General features: G+C 37.6%; 1 protein-coding gene across 4 annotated transcripts in view; it reads left to right on the top strand.

Annotated features, from left to right (window-relative positions):
- Positions 1-25,029, top strand: part of CTNNA3 (catenin alpha 3) — a 536,681-nt gene that overhangs the window by 120,925 nt on the left and 390,727 nt on the right. For 3 of the 4 annotated variants that reach the window (XM_086467518.1, XM_086467521.1, XM_086467520.1), the window contains exons 6-7: positions 2,219-2,482; positions 5,633-5,836. In XM_086467518.1, coding sequence (XP_086323644.1) covers positions 2,219-2,482; positions 5,633-5,836 — 468 coding nt within the window. Of the gene's footprint in view, positions 1-2,218; positions 2,483-3,459; positions 3,480-5,580; positions 5,837-25,029 lie in introns of all 4 variants that reach the window. The other variant, XM_086467519.1, reaches the window with a different exon arrangement.

Genomic DNA, 25,029 nt, shown 5'->3' with positions numbered 1-25,029 from the left:
TCATGTGTCTAAGCATTAATTTTTTTTTTTAAAGTGTTACTGAACAAAAGTGAGCTTTTCATAGGTGAATTTATCACTACCATGATTCTGAAACTCTACACAATATTGTGTGAAACAAAACATTCTATGTTTTACAAACATTGACATGTTGAATTTTTTGCACTGTTTCTGGATATGTTTCCAGATGCCATATTATTGACTTGCCATTACTGACTTTGTGCTACTGGCTTGCCGGTTTTGGATTTCTTATGAATCTCTCATTCCTGGTTAGACAGTACTGTTTTAGAGGGAAAAAGCCATTTGGAAGGACTTTTGAGTTTGATTGTTTGCATATGATGCAAAAGAATAGAAGGCAGCTACACTGAAGTGTTGTATTGACTTAACCATTGTACCTCTAGGTCTGTAGCTTCCTTGCAGCACACAAGAAAAGAGGACATTGTGTTGTCTTGTAATTTAATTGTAGGAAAGGTAATTCACTAATAAGAACAAGAGTCTGTGTTTAAAAATAAATAATGCTTTTTGCTGAGAGTCCACTGGATAAATTGCAGATGATTTACTGAGATTGGAGTTGTGCTAGTATTTGAATTTGAGCACACTGGGCAATGAAGTAATTCCTGCACAGTGGTGTTGCATTTACATATTCGTTTATTGAAAATGTAAAAATATATTAAGTATTAATATGCCCAAGAAAATAACTCCGTTTTATAATTCAGATGGTCAGCTAGTTAAACCATTGCCTGCTTCAGTTTAAGGCTCCACTTCTTTCTCTCTCTCTTGTTTGCAGTGGGTTCTTCTGGGTTTTTGTTTGTGTTTTTTACTGTATTCCTGAGATTTCCAAGTTAGCCTGAGGAAGTAAGATACAATGCTATGTCCAATGTGTATCTTGCAGTAAATGAGGTTTTAAAAACGTAGGACTGGTTCATTTAATATTGAATGCTTTTTTCTTCAGCCATAAACTTAGAAACTTTATGCAGCAAGAAGTGGATACTGTGATGCTTTTGTAAATAATGCATATAGAGCCTGGTGCAGTGCAAAGGAAAATAATTAGAAAGACTTCAGCTTGCTTTAGAGCAGGCTGCGAGCAGTTTTGTATGCATTTTGTTGTTCACTCTTCATTGTGCCTCTTCTCATCATTTGAAGCTGGTGCCACAGGCTTTTATTGTTCTGATGTGCTGTTTTCCCTTCCTTTTTTATTTTTCTCTTAAGTTTAACTGTCTCCTTCACCCAAGCCATTCTGCAAATATCTGTGAGGTTCTGGTTTGATTTTTTTTGTTGGGTTTTTTTTTTTTTTTTGTTTTGTTTTTTGTTTTTTTTTTTTCAAAGGGACAAGGTGCAGAAGGAGAGTGGGGAAAATGTCTAGAGTAAAATAGGATGAGACAGGAGACTCCTTACAATCCTGATACTGGCTGTATGATTGTCCCAAGGTCCGTAACTTTCAGCTGTCCAATTAACAGCTCCCAAGCTTGATTCCTAGAAACAGTTAAATCTGATTTGTCAGCTCTGTCAAGCTGTGTGTTCCATGTTGTCTGGGCTGGCAGGAGGCAGTAGGGTTTCAAGATGATCTGAGTGGAGAAGGGAGGACCAAGATGAGTATAGTAAGATCCCTGTGGGCTTTAAGTGTGTACATAGCTGGGAGAGGAGAAGCAGGCAGTGGCACTTCACAGAGATGGCCTCTCTCAAGTGCCTTTTTGATTTCCATCCCTTCCAAGCTCTCCATTTCCCAGGTGTACAGGATTCTCATCCTTGACCTGCTGTTCCTTTCTGCAGTGTGCTTAGGGACACGTGCTGGTAGGGCAGGGAAGCAAACACAGATGCAACAATCACAGAATTCCTTGCTTAACCCTGTCTGCGCCTCTGTCCTTCTCTATTGCTTTTGAAGAAAGACCTGTCTGGGAGGAAAGACAGCTAATTTCCAGGCCAGTTTTCTCATAGGAAAACTGTGCTTAAAAACAAGCAAAATGTGGGCAGTTCATGGTGCTGGTCATAAGACACAATAAAAATTGGAGTTGTTTTACGCAGATATTGATCATTTCTCATGAGATAAAGATAATTCAATTGTAATTACTGTTGTAGTCTGTTCTTTTACAATCTTTGATGAAGTAGCTTGATGCTTCCTTAAACAGAGTAGAAGTAGGAAAAAATTTGTTTATACATTACTTGTAAATTTTGAAGTTTTGAAGTGCTTTTGGAAATAACCAGCATATTCTTTTGCTGACAGGATTTGAAATCTAGCAATCAGCGAGATGAAATTGCTGCAGCACGTGCATCCTTGAAGGAAAATTCCTCTCTCCTACATTCAGTATGTTCAGCTTGTTTGGAACATTCAGATGTTGCATCCCTGAAAACCAGCAAGGATTCAATTTGCAATGAAATGCAGAATGCTCTCAATGTAATTTCTAACGCTTCCCAAGGAGTTGGAAATAAAATGGGACAACCTGCATCTCACACAGCTACTCTTGGAAGTGCGCTTGATGAGCTTGAGGTATGTAAACCTGTAAGACCAAAAGATTTTTGGAAAAATGGTTGGTTTCTCTTTTTTTTTTTTTTTTTAAGCTTAACTATTGCCATCATAAATGATAGGCATTAGTAACTGATGCTCTGCTTAGTCCTAGTCTAAATAGTATCACTCTAAATTATTTCCTTGGGAGGGATTGCTTCCATCAAAAGAGTTTGTGTTTGTACATGTTCAATATTTGGCCTCCTTCTAACAGGGGGGAAGAATTAGTTCCAAGTTTGTCACTAGTGGTGGAGAAAGACATATCCTTGACGAAGTGGACAGAACCCATTAGTTTAGTTTACAAATAACAGTGATTGTAAGGTGATGGTGATCACTGCTACCTTGACTGCATCTGAACTAGTACAATGCAAGTTGAAGTCCTTTACTCGAAAACTTGTCATTGGGATCATTATGCAATTTATATAATTGAAGGATTTTGAAACCTAATTGTTTTCTGCTTATCATTAAAAAAGTGACATAACCAATATACTTTCACAAACTGTGCATTTCTTCTTCCATTATTTAAGCAAATACTTGGAGAAAGTTAGTTCTTTCTCTGCTCCTGACCTGATCCTAGGCTTTTGTATGGAGCTTTCCCTTTTTCTCATGGCTGCTCTGGCGCTTACCAGTGTTATTTTCCATCGTGCTGCCAAAAATACTAAAAGATGTCCTGTAGATGAGATTACAGACCATGTGCCTCATCTGGGGTAACTGATGTAGGCCCAGATCATCAAAAAGAATGGAATTTTCAAAACGCATTTGCAAATATGAGTCTTTTTGGTTGTAAATTCTCAGACTTAGTGGATTTCAGCCTTTGGAACTCTAATATTGTTGATACATTTTCAGGACAATTGGTGTTATGACTGATGGTAATAGATTTTTGTCTAAAATTTTCACTGAAATGTTAGAGAAATATGAAATAAGACACAAATGTTGTAGTGGCGGTTTATTGATCAAAACAGACCTCTCAGTCATGCTCAAAGTTGAGTCTGACGGGTTTTTCCTCCTGAAGGAACAGGCTACAATTGCATGTTACGTGTCATCCTTCCTTGCTTCTCACACCGGGTTTTAAAATTATAGTTTCTAATCTATTTTCTTATGGAAATGAAAGAAAAATGAAACATTTAAGAGTAATACATGATTTATTACAGTGAAACTCTGAATGTCAAATGATATACTTTATATGAGAGCTATTATTTACCTGTTTTACTCACAAATTTTTTAAACAAAATTTGGCAAAAGGGTTGCATCTTCTAAGCGCAGATGAATTCATCATGACTGTATGTGAGCTGCACCACTGTAATGATTTTTTGGTTTTGTGTAATTAAATTTATTATTGTTTTAAAATTCAAATTTGTGATAATCAAAAAATGCTTGAAAATGTCTTTTGGATTGAATTTGGTTTTATTCAGAAACATAAGAACATAGAATTCTGACTTGTAGTAAAAAGCCATTCATTCCTAGAGTTTTAAATGTATTTTTGCCTAGGTAACAGAAATGGGAATTGAAGCTGTGTGAGTTAGATAAAGCACAATTTATAGAGCATTTAACTTCTTAAAATTATTTTATGAGTTAGATGGTTGCACTTTTCTTTCTTTACAGGAAGTTCTATTTGCTAAGGACCTGAAATAACCTTTGCTCTATCTTCTTGTTGCAAATACAGTGCCATGAAATAGATTGATGTAGTAAATAGTCTGTTGGGATCAAATCTCATTAAGTGTTTATAGTGTGGAAATGTATCATGGAGCTTACCCAACAATCTAGTATCTAGATGTTTTGCAATGTCATTCTTCCTTTTCCAGTGCTGGCAGTGTGAAAGTTATTACAGATTTATAGGTGAGGAAACCACCAGTAAAACTAGAGCATCCAACTCTTAAATCAGTAGATCCTCAAGAATTCCTTTTAATGGCTCCATATAACTACCGTGTCATTCATAAATAGACACAAAATTGTAACATTCCAAATTTAATTGCATATGAAGATCTGTGTAAAAGAGCATGTAGGTGCAGGTTATCTAATGCCTTTCATTCATCTTGCATCTTCTGAATGTGAAGAGATTTCTCACAAAATGATACAGGTCTTGCATGCCTGACTGTCAGTGTATTTATCTGATAGGTGGTCCTTTAAGGACTGTGGCTATCTAGCAGAGCAATTACATACGAGACATCAAAATACTGTAAATCAGTCCAAAATGTCTGGAAATATAACCAGGTTTCTGGATACCCATAATCCCTCTTTTTCATGTATGGGAGGATAAGGAAGACAGATGGCCTTCGAGAAGTGTAGACAGACATGAAAGAGATTGAAAGAAGAAATGCTTTTTTTTTACAACTGCAGTGATAAAACTTGAAGAGGAGAAACAATGCTGCCTGAGAACTTGGGAAGATGGCATGCAGTTGCCTGTTTTAAGACATACCTTCTGCATGACTCTGAACCTGGCAGTCTGGGTCCCAGTTCTTTGCTTATAAAATGGGGTTGACAGCTTTTCAGTGTAGATTAGAATGTTGTGAAGATTGACAGACCAAACAGATACTGCAGTGATAAGAATGCGTGCATATTTATAAAGGTAGACAAATAGCGTTTCTGTTTCCAGGAGAAGTGAAATGCCTTGCAGAAGAAGAAATACCAGATACAGGTGTAGGAGAGACTGAAGCTGAGGATGAGAATCTTGAAACTCATGCAGCAAAAGTAGGAAACGGAGGAAGGACTCAGACATGAGGCAGTTGTAGTCAGATGTCAGCATGGCCTGCAAGTAGAGGTGATCTTGTTCTACTTGTTCTGCAAGCTGCTTAGGTGTGAACCAGCTCCCAGCTAGAAAGCTCTGTTGCTGTCTTAGCCCAGGGTCCGGGCCAGTAGGATTTGATAACATGAATGTTGGCTTAGAACTAGCGAGATCTGAATGGCGGAGTGAACTTGGCTTTGTCTGCAATAGACAATGTATTTGTCTGACCTGTATACATAGACCCAGTAGTGAAAACGGAATCTGCCATGGTCAAAAGTATTTTGGATACTTAAGGGGAAAGGGCTAGCTGTGAGCCTAGGAAGCATGATGTCACTGTAGTTCACGCACATAAAAAATAAAGCAGCAACTTAATTGGGCTGACTTTTCTTACCTGTACTGCTAATGTTTTCCAGAATTTAATTGTCCTGGATCCTCTGGTAGTGAATGAAGATAAAATAAGGCCGTCACTAGAGAAACGCCTGGAAGCTATTATCAGTGGAGCAGCTTTGCTGGCTGATTCTTCTTGCACGCGTGACTTTCATCGAGAACGCATCATTGCTGAGTGCAATGCTATCCGCCAAGCTCTCCAAGACCTGCTTTCTGAATACATAAACAATGTAGGTAACCAGACTTTTTTCCTTTTTTTAATGTCTATCTCAAAGCCTGTTTTAATGTATATTAGAATTTCACCCATAATTAGTGTAAATTAGAGTTTAACCTATATTTCTCAACATGCACTTTAAAAGGTTGAAAGGAGCAGTTTTCTACAGAAATCTAAGCAAAAGCTAAATATGGATGGATCTCCAGAAAGCGTACGAGTTCTATTATATCATTCAGTCTGCGGAAAATGCTGTATTACAAATACAATGTACAGCATGTTTAGGTTATTTTATACCTATTCTGAACTGCCGCTAGTACAGAAGAGACATAATCCTTCCTATGCTAGCAACAGGAGTTGTTCGTAATGTTACTTCCTAGACCAGAGTTTTAAAATGTAATTATATTCCTGTAGAATACATAAATTTAAATAATAATTGATTAAAATGTAAGTAATCTGTTAGTATCATTTTAAAGTAGAGTGTTCACACCACTACATTTGATCTGTGTAAGAGCACCAAGTTACAAGTGTAAAAATGACTTCATTGCTAAATTGGAAGGCTAAGACTGCTTGGTAAATGCAAAAATCTGGTTGTCTGGCATGCTTATAAGCCAATTCATCTGTGAATTTTTGAAAAGCAATACAGTTTGATTGTGTTTTAAAAATAACAATTAGATTTAAAGAATGAATTTGGCACTTCTTATGTCTGGCTGTTAAATGATAAAACAGTGGAGACTCGGATACTATTAATATGGGTACACAGTGTTAATATGCTTTTCTTCTGGAAACATTTTCTGTAGACATACTGTTCTTATCTAAAGATACCTCAAGATGATTCATCAAGCACATTGAGAGGATAATTGTATGATACAGCTATTTGTTTCTTTTTGGGGAAGCTGAAATTCCTTTCTGTTCTGTAAGTCATACTAGTTAACCCAGTCCGAAGCTGTTCTAATGAGGCTGTTTTCTTTGTCTTATCCTATTGTCGTTAGGGTAATGAAGTGTAGGGACCATGCATTTTTCATTTCACAGATACTGTACTTTTTGATATTTTATCTTTGTTTATTGGGGGGTAGGTGGAATTTACAGCTGATTTATTTAATTTCCTGTGAATTCAAGTGGCTTTTTCAGTCCCTATACCAGATAAAGATATTGATATTTTTACTAAAAATTTAGCTTCAGTTTCTGTTGAATGCAGAATGTTGAATGTCATAATTCTTGAACCTCTCTGGTGCTGCTTTACACGTGGGTTAGCTGTGTGAGATTTCTTTAGCTCTGGTTAGCTTTGAATGTTAGTCTTTGATACCTTCTTGTAGCAGATGTCTATTGTGATATCTGTTCTAGGGTGGATCAGGTTTGCTGTTAAATGGCTGAAAGTTTAATAAGGGAAGGCATCAACCTTTAATGGTTGGACTTGATGATATTAAAGGTCTTTACCAATCTAAATAATTCTATGATTCTGTGATTCTAACCTGTAGCAGCCAGAGTGCATGGGAGGATGCAGATGTGATGTATAGCAACACATATTGGTCCAAAAGATCACTGTGTATTTGTTGCGAGAACGCTTTACAGGAATTCTATGTCTTGCAGGAGTAAAACTTACATGATTTTAAGTCAAATGGTCTTAAATTCTTGGACTCTTTAAACAAAATTATGATTATCTTTTCTATTTCAGAAATAATTATGGTTTTAGGATTACATAAAGCAGACTAATAGGAAAAGAAGAATGCATAACCCATTCCACTTGCTTGAGAAAGTCAGGAAGCAGCTATTTAAATATGGCAGAAAGGGAAAGTGTCGTATAATTTGCTGCAGAACAGTGTCTGCACGAGTTGGAAAAGACAAGGAGGGAAGCAGAAAGGAAGAAATACAAAAGATTTAAAGGTATGAGGTGTTGTACTAGGGTTAAATGACAGGAGTGAATTTAATGATTTTAGTTTCTTTTAATACTCTTGATCTGTTTATTCAATTAATATTGATCTGAATGGAAAAACTCTTCGCAAGAATAGTTTATGGCTATAACTGAGACTGGATTAAATAAGTTTTTAAATGAGAATATTATCAGGTGTCAGTTACTTTATTTCACAACTTTAACTCGCTGAAGAATAGATGAAAGATCCAAGAGACAGTACTGATTTATCACGGTCTTCTGGGCTCTTCTATTAATAATTTCAATAAGGTAGGACTGAATTGAGCTATAAAAGTTATGCCAGCCATTTGTTGACATAGTACAATTTAAGAACTAGGTTGCAATTCCCTTCCTGTCCTTGGGAACACTGTTGTACTCCACAAGCAATCTCTCTCTCTGCATAATACTTCATGTGAATTTATTTGCATGCTTTTATGGTTTGTTTTTGCCCTTTGCCCAGAGTGAGGCACAGAAGCTTTGTACCACAGCTTGTACATGACAGTGGAATTTTTCCATGCACACAATCCACTGGGGCATGCTTTTGCTCCTGTCTTCATCCTGAAGGTGTACGATTCCCAGAACATAGCCTACCCGCTGTCATTTCAGTTCTTTCCAATCACTCTAATGAGTTATAGTAGTCAGCTGCTTGGAACTTTTTTTTTTTTCTGGATACGTGTCTGTCATTTCTTGCTAGTATATTGGTTTGATTACTTTTCTTAAGGCTTCTTCCTATCTGAGTGTTGCTAGTGGGACCTGCAATGTTCCAGAGGCACCATATGCCATAAGCGCCACCTTTGCAAATCCTGGCTGGCAGCTGGTTTGTCAGGGAGCTGTATGAGCTGCACCGACACTGGTAACAGCCAGTGTATCTCTAAAGCCCCTGGGTCTGGTGCTGATGGTAGATGTGGCCTGCCTGGTGTTTATCTTTAACAGGATCATTGACAAGGACCTGAGTGCCTAAATTCTGTTTAAATTCTGCATCGTCTGTTTTTTTGAAACTAGCCCGCAGTGCCTGAACAAATATACAGGAACTTATGATTTAGCCCTAACTGTTTGAAACGGTATAAGGAATACAGCTTTTGTGGTTCCTAAATTTGCTTCTTGTTGTTTGTTGTTTTGGTTTTTGTTGGGTTTTTTTTTGTTTTTTTTGTTTTTTTTTTTCCCTCAATTATTCAAAGTTTCTAATAAGCCTTAAGGACATCAAGTGAAATCAAGGGCCTATTGATATCAGTGATCAAATTTAGAGTTTTTACTGCAAACTGGGAGAAATATCTTTTCAGCAGGTTTTTTGTAAGTGGCTGTTTTTCATAGAAGCTATATCATGGTGAGGTGATGCAATGGAAAGTTAAGCAAAATGTTCTCTACTCTAATAAAGACCCACTCTGTGTCCAAGAAGCTTTAAGTTTTTCTGTTCACAAAGTAATTCAGTCACATAGTAAATTGCAAATATATTTATAATTCTTCTGAAAGGCAGAAATTTTTCTTTTGGTATTTCAGAATTAAATGTATATTATTATTACCCTCTCTGAATTTTACTCATGCCTTTTTACAGGATATATTTGCATTTCAGGACATCAAATAACAGGAATTACTACTGTGAATTTGGATAGCTTATCAATGGCAGAATCATATGGCTTATGGATAATAATGTATCCATAGGAGCAATCATTTTCTTCTAGTAATAAGCGCTTGCATTTTCCTAATGACAAGCTCATGTCTTGGCTGTACTCATCCTTTAAAATGAAAAGTTATTTAATATGTTGGAGTGCAGCAATACTAACTCCATGTTTCTTGAATTCTTCATCTGCTTTTACTCTCAGTCATGATAAGGATAGGCACTTACTTGGGTGATCAAACAGGATAATAGAGTTGTGATTGAGTGTGGGTTAAAGTGGCTGTTGTGAGCAGCAATTAGGATGATTGCAGGCAATGATTTGTCTGCCTTCATTAAATAGGGAGGGTGTGTCTGAATAATTATTCTGCACCCACCTGTGGGTTTGAATAAAGATCACTGGCAGGATTGTTCAGACAAGACTGAAAAAAGGTTAGTAAAGAGAGGTCAAATATACTGATGGTATGATAGCTACTTTCTTGAATTAAAGTTTCCTTACTTTTGGAATGGTGTTTCACAATATTTGATCTTTATTAGTTTCTTAGCTTATTCTGGATATTGATTGGTTGTATATGTATGTCAGGCCAGTATACTTTATGCTTTTTCTGATAGGTTGTGATTTCATTCTTTCTTGTGGTCTATTTCAAGCACTTCTGTTTCTTAATACCTAAATTTTTGTTTCAAATAATATCAGTAAAATAGTTCACGTTTTTGTTGTAATTTTCAAAGTTTGTACATGTTTTCAAGACTTCTGTCTGTGCAAACTAGCAATAACTCAGTAATTTAGTCTGCAGTTCTGGATGTCCCTGTGCTTCTTGTGCTATAGGTGGTGGCAGCTGCTGCTCCTTGCTGCACCACAGCTATACCGTGTGTGTGGCACTGCTGTACTGAGTGTGGCATGGAGCAGAGCCAAGCCATCCCTTCTCACACCAGTGGTGGTTTCAGTCTCTTGATGAGACATTTAAGAAAATAGGAGGAGACTAATGATACATTTTACCTTGAGGCCAGATCAGGAAGTGGACTAAAGTTGACCACACTGTACATATTTGTATTACATATCTAGGGTACTGAGAGTCAAGCCCTGACCATCCATGTAGCTTAAGGACGAGTCCAGCGGAGGCTGACTATAAATCTCATTGACTTTGTGGCAGACAGCATCGGGCTGCTCCAGGAATGATGCTGCAAGAGAGGTGAAATAGTCGGTGGCAGAGAGTGAAGCCACCTGTATTGCATGTAGGGCATACTTGAATCTCACTGGGAATGCAGCAGCTGGAGCTTTATCTCCTTGGATTCCTTGAAGGTTCTCTGAAGCCTGTTGCTTCACCACAGGTTTGTATCCGCAGCTTCTGGATGTGAGACACGTTTGGGTTTGAGGTGTATTTGGGTCTGAGCACATAAAATGTAATGCTGTGAGGATGAGACTAGGAGCTAGGATCCCTGACAGTAGGGGGGCATCTGAGACAGGGAGTGAGCTGCACTGTGCCAAGCCCCCTAAGGAAAAGGTGTGCAGTACAGAGCCCTCTGCAGCTATGGGGAAGGTCCAGCTGCGGGAAAGATGATACAGTGGATAGTTGGGACTCGTGCAGTTGTGTCTGTCTAGATTTCAAGACGTAATTGTTGTTCCGTTACTGGAACCCCTGAGCGTTGGAAATTGAAAACCAGAAAGTGGATGGAAACCCAGGAGTCTTTATTTACTGATGGCATGGTGTGGGAGCTGCGTGAGGACACTGACATGATCAATGTGATCTAACAAGTGAACCTTTATTTCCGTGTTTCCAGTGCAATTTATAACCCTCGACCACACCCAATAAATATTTACTGGCTTCATCGCAAATAACAGCCCATAGTCCAACCTGATTGGCCACATTGCGAGTCATGTTCAAGTCATGTTCACAAATGTTCACACCCATCTTCTTCAAGAAATTAAAACTGCGTCATTAATGGCGGCTGTCTCTTCTCCTGCACCTGTAAGATGTTCATGCCCCCTGCACCAGAAGTTGTTTATGCTTTCAGCAGTTCCGGTACGTCCCAGCTCGGATTCTCTGGAAAGGCTGGATTGTTCACATGTCCCTTATTTCATAAATGTCCTCCCACAGCATGGTTGTGGGCTTTACCCTTTGTCTCAGCTCATAAAGTGTAGTGCTGTGGAGTGCTGATGCCTTGCGTTACCCTATATTGAGTACTTTTCAACAATAGCTTAAGGTCTGCCCCACTGTCTCTATGTAGAGACTACCTGTGACTGATAATGTTTTGTGTAGTATTTTATTGCCACTCTTTTTAAGAGTGAAAGGACATATAGATACCTCAAGCATACAGATACCTCAAACTTTATGTTACTCGTACTTTACGGTTTCCTGTTGAAGACTTTTAATGCTTCCCTGGATAGAAGGAAGACAAGACACTTCTGTTTATCATCACAGCAGTGCAGTGTATCTTGCATTTAAGCTACTTTATCTTGCTCTGAGAAATGGATTTTTCATTTCAGTGCTTAGGGGAAGCATTTTTAGTAGTTCCGGAAATTGCAAGAGTTCCTCCAAAAGAGCCATTTTGGATTGAAGAAAACATTTTGTTCAGCTTAAAAAGGGAATGTTTATATTTTTAATTTAAAGAATTTCTTGGTTGTCTTTGTTAGATGTTTGCTATTTCCATTAATTATCTATGTGCTATAGGTGCCGACAAGTGGATTACTGTTGGTTAATAATATGTAAAGACTGTACTCCATAAATAAGAAATTAGGGCACAAAATGTTATCTCTTACCAGAGAGAATTCACATTGCATGGATCAAATAATTGAACTTGTGAAAAAGCTCCAGACACTTCATATCTGCTGCAGCTCTTTATGGTAAAGCTTACGTTCTCTATTCACATAAGGGTTCACCTAACCTATTCCTCTCAGATGGGCTTCAGAGAACACAGGCTATTTCAGAAAACATAGTGTTTGCCACTTTTTAAGTTTCATTAATTTGGCGCTAATTTGCATTTATGTTTTTGGAGTATAATGGGGGTATAATGAGCAGTCTAATATGAATATTTTGTAATAATATGCTGAAAATGTATTTGGAATGTATCATTTCCTTCATGAATGCATTTTTCATGACTTAAAAACTTAAACCTTCTCATCTTAGTACCTGCCAGCTACTGCTTGCTGTTCTATAGAAAACTGCTATGGTGATGTGTGTTAAAATTTTGTCATAAGAGATCTTCGTGCTAGATACCACAAGTATTACAACCAGTCCACAGATTGTATATTGAGACATGTCTAACTATGTGTATTTTACCATTTTCAAATTGTTTGTCCTTTGTTATTGTTGTTGTTGATGGTGAAACTGCTGGAAGGACAATACAAGTTCTGGTAAGGCATATACATCTTGTTACAGAGCTCCAAAATGTGGTTTGATTGTAGCTTCCAGTGAAATTGTGTGGCTACATGAGATTGTAAATCTGTAAAATTGATAATTCAGATCGTTAATTAAAGAATCTAAGAGCTATGACTGAAGAAATGCATTTTCATGTTCAGCTTTGTACCTCTTTAGCTTGATGTGTCTAACTTTTTCCATATAATGAAAATGATTGCAAACAATCATATATGACACAGCTGAAGATTACAGCAACCATTTAGAGTTATGTTGAATATGGTTTTTATACAATAATATACTCTAGTATTGTTGCTAGTGACGTCTAGGGAGCTAAGAATAGGAGACTGTTTGACTCTTCCTTCTTGGTTACTTCCACTTTCTTTCACTAATATGCAACTTGAAAAGGTCTATGTAATTGCTCTCTGGTTGAAGAACTAAGCCCAAACATGGCAGACTAGACTAACCAGGGAGTTCAAAGACTTTCCTTGTTAAAGTTTTCAAGAACAGAATAGGTGTTGGTTACTCATGCAAGTGGTTGAACTAACTGACTTCCTGAAATCCTTTTTTCTGTATTTCTGTGTAGAAACATGAACAGACAGAGTTTGTATTCATGTCTTCTTGTAAAAAGAATGAATTCAAATGTTCCTGCTTTACTATCCTCTTCATATTCAAACATTTTAAAAACCTGCTGTTCCAGAGAAGTCTGGAAGTCAGGTATAGCAAAATGTAAACTACAAAAATTTTATGTGTGATATGTGGGTGGAAAGTGTCACTTGGATTTTTCTTATTCAGGGTTTTTTTAATGACTTTATCGACTATTATGTTTTCAGAAAAAAAACATTTGTTCCAGTAAAATTGATATGTCCATATGGCATATTATGCTGGCATTTATGCAGGAGAACATGTAGTTTTCGTAATTCTATTGTTGACATTGGCCAAGTACTTACTTCACTTGACTTTGAACACTCCTGTAGAGGGTTTTCTTACTTTTTATATGTAATTGAAAATTATTTTTTTAAATGTTAACTTTTGTCAAACATTTAGTTTTATAGGGAAATTAGACATGAACTGTTCAGGAAGGAGATTTTAAGTGTGCTTAAAGGGCAAAAGTAGTGTAGTGAATTCCCCAAATAGATTTACAGTTGAAAAATAAGCTGCAGTTAAATTTACCTGATTATAGATGGTCTTGCAGAATCTGCAATAAACTGGGATCTATGCACGTGAGCTAGAGAAAATTAATGAAAGATTTTCTATTCTTAAGCCTTGTTTTTCATTTAACGGTTCTGAGCCAAGCTATTTCAGCATTAATCGAATCTTAAGGCTTGCATTGAAGTAATGTAGCATGATGAGCGACTCATGGCTCCATAGAGGATGATTCAGTACGATAGTCAGTAATCTGTATTTGGTATACCTGACAGGACTGGAAATATATTGGGTTGCTGAAGACTAATTTTTTTTTTTCAGTGAACCTTCAATAAAATAGTATTTTCTGTCTCCAAGATGAAATAAATCCTTGATTATAGTAATAAACAAGCATTACAAATAAATATTAAAGTATTTGTTAACATCTACCTAGCTGCTTAATTTACATGCTATTTTGGCCTTCTTTTACAGTTTATTGAAAATGGTTGTCATTGCATGAGGTTTTTCTTGATCAGTTTCCTATTTTCTGGAGCATGTTAAAGACTGATATTTTTCCAAGTGTTAGTATGCCATTTCTAGGAATGCTACTGAAGTCTGGTATTTCAGAATACATTTATCTTATTTTTTATCTTCTGTATAGGGTAGATGATTTTTGTTGTCCAAATAAATTTCTAAATTATATTCTGTTTCAGATTAAAAGTTATTTACTTGTTGTTTATGTTACATTTCTTATGAAAAAGATCAGTCATTGGTAGTTTAGGGAACCCTTAATAGAATACTGATATTGCAGACAAATGAAGACCAAATCCAACTTTTTAATGAAAGAATGAGTTTTTTCTAAACAAATCCAAAATGCCTTAAGATTTTCACTTAAAAAACCCTTGATTGTTAAGTTAACCTACGCTACCCCAACTATCTCTGTGCAATCTTTCAAAGTGTTCAATGTGACAGCATGCTGGATGTTGTTTAACTTGGCTGAAAACCAGCTAAAGTCCCAATCCAAAGGGTTGGGATCAGCAGCACAGAGTCCAGCTGAAGGCCAGTAGCTAGGGCTATACCCCTGGCGTCAATACTGAATCCACTACTGTTTAACCCATTAATGTCTTGGATAATGGGAGAGTGCACTGTCGGCAAGTTTGCAGATAATACAGAACTGGGAGGAATGGCTGATGCACCAGCTTGTTGTGCTGCCTTTTAAAGGGACCTCAACAGGCAGGAGAAAAGGGCTGACAAGGGATCTTGCTAAGTTAAACAAAGGGAAAGGCCATGCCCTACATTAACTTGTCCCTGAGCCTGCAATGTGCTCTTGCAGAAAAGGCCAACAGCCTCCTGGGCTTCATTAGGAAAAGCGTAGCCAGCAGGTCAAGGGGGTGATCCTTTGCCTTTACTGAGCTGTGGTGAGACACATCTGGAGTGCTGTGTCCAGTGCTGGGCTCTCCAGTAGAAAGCAGACAGGGCTATACTGGGTAGAGTCCAGTGGAAGGCTGTGAAGTTAGGTAAAGATTTGGAGAGTTGACCATACAAGGAGAAGCTGAGAGAGCTGGGATTGTTCAGCCTGGAGAAGAGAAGGCTCCAGGGGGATCTTATCAGTGTGTACAAATACTGATGGGAGGTGAGTAAAGAACACAAAGCTAGACACATTTGAGGGGTTCTTAGTGCCAGGACAAGAGGATGGGCACAAACTGAAATACAAAAATTGCATTTAAACAAGAAGAATCTTTTTTTCTGTGAGGGTTGTTGGACACTGGAACAGATTTCCCTGAGAGGTTGTGTAGTTCCCATCCAAAACCCAAATGAATGTGGCTGTAGTTGACCATGCTTTGAGGAGTGTGTTGGACTGAATGATCTCTGGATGTCCCTGCTGACTTCAGTATGTGGAGTCTGTGATTCTAAACATTCTGAAAAGCTAAAAATTCTGAAATCTTTGCAACTTCCTGCCATGGATGTCCCTGCCAGCATCAAGGGTTAGCAATCAAGGGGTTTTTAAGATAAAAACTTTAGGCATTTTGGATTTGTTTAGAAACTTTAATATAAAGTAAGTGAGATTATTTACTAATGGAAGATAAAAAGATACTCTGGTAATGAGGGAAGGGGAAGACATTACATAGAGTAAAGTAGTAAAAAGGAAGTTTCTTTAGTTTGAATAATCTCTGGCAATCTTGAGGTGGTGAAAGGGAGAGTAGTTACTAAGTTAAGTTCTGTGCTAGTTAATCCTTGATATAAAACAAAGGTTAGAATGACACCTTTAATTCCTTGTAGGAATCATTTGGGAAGTGGTTGATTAAAGACTCTCCCTATGAATTTTGTCAGCCAGAGTGTTGAGGTCTGATTCATGGCTAAAAACAATATTTATTTTATTTTTTTTTTTTGTAGTTAAGATATTTGTATGCCAGCAGCCTATGAGATGCTGCAGTTCTTTATTTACAGAACCAGAAGTCATGTGTCTCTGACAGAAATGGAGATACCTGCATAGATCTCAACTGGCTTTTCAACTTAATTTCTTGCCTAACTTCTGTTGACCTTTTTTATGAGCTTGACTTTATTCCCCAGTTTCTCTACCTCCTCCCTCCTCAGCAGCACAGGACGATGGGGAATGCAGTCAGTTCATCACAGGCTGTTTCTGCAGCTCCTTCCTCCTCAGGGGGAGGACTCCTCACACTCTTCCCCTGCTCCATCGTGGGGTCCCTTCTCACGGGAGACAGTCCTCCGCAAACTTCTCCAACGTGAGTCCTTCCCACAGTCTGCAGTTCTTCACGAACTGCTCCAGCATGGGTCTCCTCCATGGGGTGCAGAATATTCTTTTGTATCATTGCATTTGTGACCAATGTGTATGATCAGAAGGCTGAAAAAGTAAACAATCAAACCAACCCCCACCATCATATTAATTTTTTTTTTTTTAAAAAAAGTCCTTTCAGGATCAGCTTTTCTCAAGAACTGCTTCTTGTGGTTGTTTGCTAAGCCCATGTTGCCAATTGGCACATTTTCTTTCTGTTTGACTATGTGAAGAAAATAAATGTCTCAAATCAGACAGCTGTAATTATAATACATTAAATAAATTATTCTAATTACTGTATTTACTGGAAAATCCTTGCTATCTTAAGTTATTCTAATTATTTTTGACCATTGTTTCATTATCAGTAGCAAAAATTAAAGAAAATTTATACCAAGATGGAAATAAAGGATATATTAGCTACTTAACTAGGGGCTGCACTCAGGAATAATCTAGGATTATCTTTTCTATCAAGTAGCGAAGTTTCTAATTTTTTCGAAAACTTAATATTGTATAGGAGGTATTAGCAGTCTGTAAAAGGCGATAACTAGTAAAGGAATCCCTCCCTCCATTCTTACTGAATATATTTAGCTCTTTGCAGGAGAAATTAAGAATAATAATCAATTTGAATTCCATCAAGTAGGAGAAAATAAGAAATATAATAATTACATACACCCTGGAAGCAGTTAGTGGAAAACACAACTGGAGCCCGAGGTAAACATCTCTGGAAACTTGATTAGTACTTTTTTTTTCTTTATACAAAACAAAAAGCACTGTATTATTAACGTGTCTACTAACCATGCACATGGACAAATGGACAATGCATACATGACAGAGCATACGCACACAAGCAGGAACCATTTTGGTTTGGTAATGATGTTTACAGTCTGTTTGGAATAATAAAGAGGAGAAATAGATGAAAACTTTACAAAGTTCCAGCAGAAAGTGTGAACTAAATGAAACCAAACAATGACTAGGTAAAGGAATTATGAAATGCTGTATGACAGCTTGTAGTCGTTTTTTAAGGAGGCAAGTTCATAATGACGGTTTTGATCCTTGCTACAATTGGCTAGGAAATAGAGTTTTTATTTCTTGACTTTCAAGTTACTGGAAAACTTTTTGTTTGTAATTTGAAAAAAAAGAGGCCTAATAATCTAGATTCCTCCAGCCACCTCCTGTGTTCAACTGTGCACACATTAAAGCAAGATTTCAAAATGAAATACACTGGGCTTTCTTAGGTGATGCTGACTGATATTGCCAAGATTATTATCAATTTTATACCTGTTCACTTCTGAACAGCTGTGGACCAGCTGACCAGATTGTTGAGATGAGAGATAAAGTATTATTCTAGATCCCATGAGAAACTAAAGTGAGGTGGCATATGAGTGAGCACGCAAAATCTGAATAAGGCCCAGGTAAGGCTGCCAGGTTCTTAGGCTGTTTGGCTCTGTAGTTACTGTGATCCTCAGAACACCTGCCTGTCTGAGCTGTAAGAACAGAATTTGTGTAGAGCAAGACTACTCAGGGACTGGTACCTCCAAGAACAGTCTAGGAGCAGCGAATCTTGCAGAGATGGCAGGACATATGCCTGTGTTTTGTTAGAAGATGTGTTGTGCTTGCTCTATTTCCACGGAATGTCCTGCTTTTGATAACATGGAAAAACTCAATAGAAGAAAGATTCCTCTGGAGAATTTCCAGTCTGATGTATTCCTGATTTCTGATGTTGTGCTTCGATTCTCGCTATGTTTGTTTTCCAGTTAGTCTGTAGCATTTTCAATGCCATTTTAAATGTTTGATAGAATTGTAAACAAGTTGTAATCCCTCTGACTACTTAATTGGTCTCTAACTTCCATCGATATTAACTTAATCATTGAAACTATTAGTTAAAATAAGCTAAAATACTGTATGATTGTATGGGGGACAAGGGCCCACTACAAGTTAGATCAGGTTGCTCAGGGCCATGTTCAGTCAGGTCAGATGCAGATACTGGTGACACTCTGGGTGCCTATTCCAGTGTTTTGTTGTCCTCATTGTGAAGCAGTTTTTCCCCCTGTCTCTCATCAGAGTTTGCCTTTTCCCTTGCTTTGACCTAAGTGCTTGATTCAGCTGGAGTAGGTAGTCACATTGTGTACTTTGCATGTTTGTGCTGTCAGCCACTCAGGTCTGTGCCCTTCCCTGTGCTAGCTATACTTTGGTTACACTGTCTGTCAGCTAGGTCAGCTTTCCAAAGTGACTATTTACTTGTTCTTCTTGGATTAATTTTCTTTCACTTTTACTGAGCTGAGTGAAACTTTGAGAAGGGCAGACAAGCTTATATACAACCCCAGGGAAACAGGAATGAGTAACTGAGAGTGCAGAAGTGTGCTAGCTGAGCAGAACTGGACCTTTTGTGGACTGTGAGCTATTAACTCAGTCCACCCTCGGAAATCAGAAGGACCACTGCTCTTTGTCCCTTGTCCATCTGACTCTCATCATCCTTTCCTGGCAAGGTGTGTATTACAGATTCATTCTTAACGCATGTCTTAAGCCTCAGGTTGCACCTGTAGAGAGGTTCTTACTAGAGAACTTCCTTTCTAACACTTGTTCGTTCTTGTAGCTAATTCCTTCTTAGAAATCTTAGAGGAGTTTTTCCTCCTCATATTTTTTCTTGTTTTCATTTCCATAGAAAAATAATGCTTATTTTAGTGAAGAAATGTAAGCCTGTTTCACTTTCTTGGATATACCAACACCTCTTTTTAGATTAACAGCTCTTCCTCTCAGAAACGGTAGAGGCCTTCTGCCTCCTTTCACATGTTTTTGTGCCTTACTGGTTTGTTTCAGTATGAAATGTGTTTTATGCTAGCCTCTATGTTCTGCATGTATTGTAGATTATAATTGGCTCTTGGTTGAGACAAAAAATAAAGATGTAGTGAGTCAGGTTGGGCAAACTGGGTTTTCCAGAAACATACTGTAACTGAATGGCACGTGGGTTGTGTATGAGCTACATGATGGCAGTTTCCAAGGATGAGTTTAAAGAAGGAGGCAGATGACGTTCCCTTTAACATAGGTTTTAAAAAACCCAACAACATACAAACAACAACAACAACAAAAAAAGAAAGGTAAATTTTATTAGTGGGAGTATCATTTGCAACATGCGGAGGAGGTCATCCTGCTCAACAGTGGTGAGGACAGAGGTGAACTGGGTGATGTAATTCAGGCTTCTGTATATTCACAGGCATTGCCAAAGAGTTTGGCTTTTCCGTATCTGGAGCAAAAATTATGTTTGGCAAAGGTCAATTAGTCAAATTATTTGCTTGGCATATATTTAGATATAACTCTGGTGGAATACTACTACAAACCCAAATAGTTATTATAGCTTAGTTAAAATAAGGAGGTTGAAAAAATAACCAGAAATGTTTTTAGATTTTTGATTTTACCACTAATTCAGGGAGGGAGTTTTATTTTTTTTTTTGTTCTCTAGTTTATTATTGTAGTGGAGAGTCTGTGTGTATCTATGATATAGATCTATAGGCCAGCCTGTAAATCTGAAATCATGCATGGCTTGCAAACAGCTGGAATACGATCCTGCCCTTGATATTTCCTCTGCTGGTGAGAAGAATCTTCAGTGACAGAACGAAGTAAATGAAGAGTTTGAAAATAGTGTCATGGGATTGCTGTGAGATCTAGCTCCGTGCTTAGGACAACCTTGTAACACAGTGCTCCTGTGGGATTACTGGGAAAGCATTGCTGCCATCTGTCTATGAAAGTCATACCTTCCCCTCAGTTCCGTAAGGCCTAGCTGTTGGCTAAATGAAGAGTTTTGTATGTGGTTTCTAGGTCAGAATGGCTGTTTGCTCTTTTATCCAAATAACAAACATTCTACTGCAAAAATAATACAGCAAGGCACGCTCCAACAAGTTTTTGTATAGCATCAAAGACTTTTTTGCTAATAAAAGAAAGAAGTAACCAGTGAATTTTAATAGTGAAGAAGAGGGTAAAAATCTGAGCATTGGAAGTAATTTCATCAAAAATACTATGGGAAAATGAGAACCAAGAATCTAAAGATTACAAGCGAAACAGCAAAATAATGAATTAAAAACAATGGCAATAAAGGCAAGGGATACAAAAGAAGGTAGAGGGTAGAAGCTATTTAAAGCACAAGAGCAAACTTCTGGAAAAGTGGAAAGCATAGGAAGAGACCAACTTGCCTGCATCAGGAGCTTTTTAGTGACTGGGAAATAAAATAGAGATGCAATGTAAATTAAAAAAAACGAGCATTGAATGTGGACACAGCCAAAAAAGCTGTGGCACAGCATGTGTTAAAACCAGTAGAAGTTGCATAAGGCAAGAAGAGAAGTTTCTACTAATCCATTATTAATAAGAGGACCTAAGGAAAGTAAACAACTTTCTAAATGGGGGACAGCAACTCAAAAATCCTGTGATTTTTCTACCTGCTTCAGGCTTCTTGTAAACAGTTAGCTGGCAGTAAGCACTTAATGCAGTTACTAAGACAAAGTGAAATACATGCCAGAAAGAGGTTAAAGAATATATAAGAAAGGAGTCTCTGAACCATTGGCCTGGTTTATAAAAAAAAGTGAAGAATGCTTATTTGCAAGTAATAGAAAAGCAAAACTTATCTTAAAACTAGGGAATTTATAGATCAGTCTCTGTAACTTGGATAACCAGGAAGAAGCTGCAGGAAATCCTTAAACTTTCATGTCCTAAAAATCTTCAGGATAAGAAGGTGGTGATAAAAAACGAGCATGTATTTTCAAAATATGTTTTGTCAAATACATCTAGTTCTTTAATAGAATAGCTGGCTGCCAGTTAAAAGGGAAGTAGTAAATGTGATGTAACTGCACGTGGCGTTTCACACTGAGAGGAGGACGTTTTCATAGGTAAAATTGAGAAGGACAGTTAATTAGTATTAAGGGAAAATACAGTTCACTGGAAAACAATATTACTGGTGAATTGTTATTTGTACTATTGCAGGTCAACTTGGGATAGTTTAATAGAGTGTGATTCTGCAAGGACTGGCCTGGTTCCACAGGTATTACATGTTTTCATTAATAAGGTGGCTGAGGGAATGAAGAGTGGACTTACTGAGAGTTTGACTGATGCTACTGTGGTGAGTTCGAAATATTTTATAGGACAGTAAAATCATCTGTGCCCCCCCCCCCCCCTTTTTTTTTTTTTTTTTAAAATTTGGAGAAATGGTCTGAAATCTGTAAGGTGAAAGGACAGGTGCAAATGATTACCCTTGGGAAGAGGTCAGCTGTATAAATAAAAATGCAGGATTTCTGGCTTAGCTGTGGTACTGTTCATAATGCATTGGGAGCTGTAGAGAATTACAGATTAAATGAACCATCAGGGCTCAGCTCAGCATGTACTTTTGGGCATCACACTTTAGGAACAGCATGGACTGATAAAAGGAACGAAATGAAGCAAAGATTTTAGAACACATAAGAAGAAGCTGACTTAACTGAGACGGTCTAATTTTGAAAGGAAAAGATGGAGTAGAGGAGAAGAATACAATAATGTTTTCAAATATGGAAGAGGTTTTCATAAGGTGTATTTTTTTAAGTTATTCTCCATGTCTGTTAAAAGAAAGACAAATGTAATTGGCAAAAGGCGAAATTTGTGCAAGGTAAGGTTAAAAAAAAATCAACCATATTGATGAGTGAACACTGGAACAGGTTACCTTGGGAGGCCGTAGAGATTTGTTTATGGACACAGTTAAAGACTGGTTAGACAAACAACTGTTTGGGCAGCCCTAGGAGCACTTGTGCTGTTTCAGAGTGGGCAGCATGGAAAAAGTGACCATAAGGTCCCTTCTAGCCCCACTGATCGTTGGCTTACATTTTTACTAAAGTAATCTTCCTAGTCCTTATTGTGCATTTTCTTACCACAAATTGTTTTTTTTTCCCAGATTAGTGTACAATTGTCCTGGTGAATGCTTTTCATGGGCAGTAATCAAAACCGGACTGAAATTTGGTGGGGCTTTTAGACTTTCGAGTTATTTACAGATAATAACGTGTCCCTTCTACAATTTTGCCTTCAGTATATGGGGAAGACTGCGTATACAAAATAAGCTATTAATAGTTGTATGCACACTAAGAGTCTATTTCCTCATGAGCTATTTACATGAAAATGGTACATCTAACAGTGATTCAGCTTATCATATCAGCAGGATTTTTTTTTACCCTACCAAATTTATAAGTACTTTAGAAAGATTTATCTAAATTTAGTATTTTAGAATCTACCTAACAATTTTACATCCTATAATCTGATGAACTGAAACTCAAGTACAAGAAATAGAACATTGGAATTTTGCTGTACACAAAACTTTAGCAACTAAATTGCATTTTTGTCATGCAATATGTAAGCAGTTCTTTCATATTAACAGTTTTCGCTGAATAAAGTTGATATGCACTGTAAGAAAACAAGCGACCAACCAACAAAACAAATCTTTCTGGAATTTGTTGTATGGCAGAAATCCACGATATTTTTCCAGTGTTAATAAAAAATTAATAATTAATATTTAATATTTAACATTACTCTTTGTACTTACTGTTACTTTTAATATTAATTATCTAATAATTTGAGAAACATCACTGTCACCGTTCTTGGTGCTTTTATGTAAGAGGGAATATCACTTTGGCTTCTTTTGACTCTGGTTGGAGGAGTGATTTACCTAACGTTTTGTCATGCAAGTGAAACTTTGCCTAACCTGGTAGCAGGGAAGCAGCCAGCTTGACAGGCCACGCGTGATTGTGGTGTCAAGTGCTTATGCTCTCAGTGTCCTCTGCATGCACTTCATACCATGCTATTTTAAAACCAGGATGCATTGACCTACCTGTTTTGGTTGTTGCACTTTGGATGTGAGGGTGCTCTGCCACGTCCTGGAGGCTGCTACTGCCTTCAGGTGTGCACAAGTGAGGAAACTGCCTGGGGCGTGGAGTCGGCTGGGGTACACCTGGGAGGCAGGAGGCTGCCCTGGGCCTGCATGTCCATAGGGAGAGGACTTCCACCCAAGCCTCACCTGAAATTCGGAGGGAGGAAATTTTCCCAAGGTTCTAGAGGAGGCTATCTAAAACTGCTGCAAGTCAGGAAGCTGCTGAAAGGTGCTGGACTAGAAAGCAAGAACAGAGTAAGCTACCCACTGTGTCACGATACCGATGAGGGGGAGGTAACCCTTTTCTTGTGTTTTGTGTCACTTGGCCATCTGAGCTTTCTTTCTGAGATAGTTACTGTGTTCAACTTTATAATCTTTCTGTTCGAATAAACAGAAAGCTATAGTAAACATAGCTTTAGAGACTGAGTGTGCTTCCGCTACAGTCATGTGAAAGAAAAAGCCGGTCCTGTTCCATCCCAGGACCCTGCCACACTGTACCTTTTCTGAAATCTGGTATGCCGAATGAGCAGAAGATTTGCAAGGGTGATGATGCGGTTTTGTGTGACTGCCCTCTTCATGGACTTCTGCCAAATGTCAGGTAGATTTCTTGTAGAAAAGCTATTCATGAAAGCGTATCTGCAAAAAAAGCAGGATGAAAACTGGAGCAGGGCACTATGTTGGATATGTTGAAGATGTGACTCCTGTTGTCAACTGAAAGGTCTGTTTATAGTAACTGGTTGATGTTTCCCTGACTAGAATATAAGAACAACACAGAATATGTAATTGCTTTTTGTTGGGCAAAAATCTTGTAAATATAAGATATGAGAGAGCTTTGCAATTCTTCCAGAATTTTTAGTGGAGCTTTAGGTACAAACTGATGGATTTGTTCTGGAATAGACTGTAGTTTGTTCATCTGCTCTGGTTGAAGCAGCTTTTTTTTTGGCCCTTTTTCTTTTCTTCTATAATTGGGTTATAAAGGAAGAAAGGACTTCATTATGTGTTGAACTGACTTTTTCACAGTAAGCTTGAGAATCTAAAACCATACTATCAAATGTCACTGTCTTATGTGATATATTTCACAGTTTAAAACAGAGGTTTTTTCCAGAGTTGAAATTAGAATTGCTGAAGATAAGGAAATAAAAATGATTGATGGACTGTTTACACTTGACCAGATGCTGATGAATTCTCACTCAATATCTTGTTAGCTTGTGCTGAAGTAATACATAAGGCAATCTAGAAAATAGCCTGAAGTTCCTAAAACTACAAAGAACAAACGTTTAAGTTATTCTGATGCTTTTGATCTATGATCTGTGACATAAGATGTGACTTTTGATGTTCTGGGATGATGTGATTGATAGTATAATTTTTGTTATTTGATTCTTTAGTCTACTGAATGTTGACGTATGTTATATTTTGGCTCAGAGACAGGGATAAAGGTCACTTATTTTCCTTGTTGGCCCCTGTAGCCCTTCAGGTGAAGCTTTCCAGAAGGGAGAGAGAATGCACTTCCTTTGAGAAGAGCTGAGCGTGCTCAGATGAGAGAAGTTT

This window comes from Leptosomus discolor, chromosome 6 (assembly GCF_034619465.1).
Source record: "Leptosomus discolor isolate bLepDis1 chromosome 6, bLepDis1.hap2, whole genome shotgun sequence".
NCBI classification, from domain to species: domain Eukaryota; kingdom Metazoa; phylum Chordata; class Aves; order Leptosomiformes; family Leptosomidae; genus Leptosomus; species Leptosomus discolor.
This window is presented reverse-complemented; position numbering and strand designations above follow the sequence as displayed.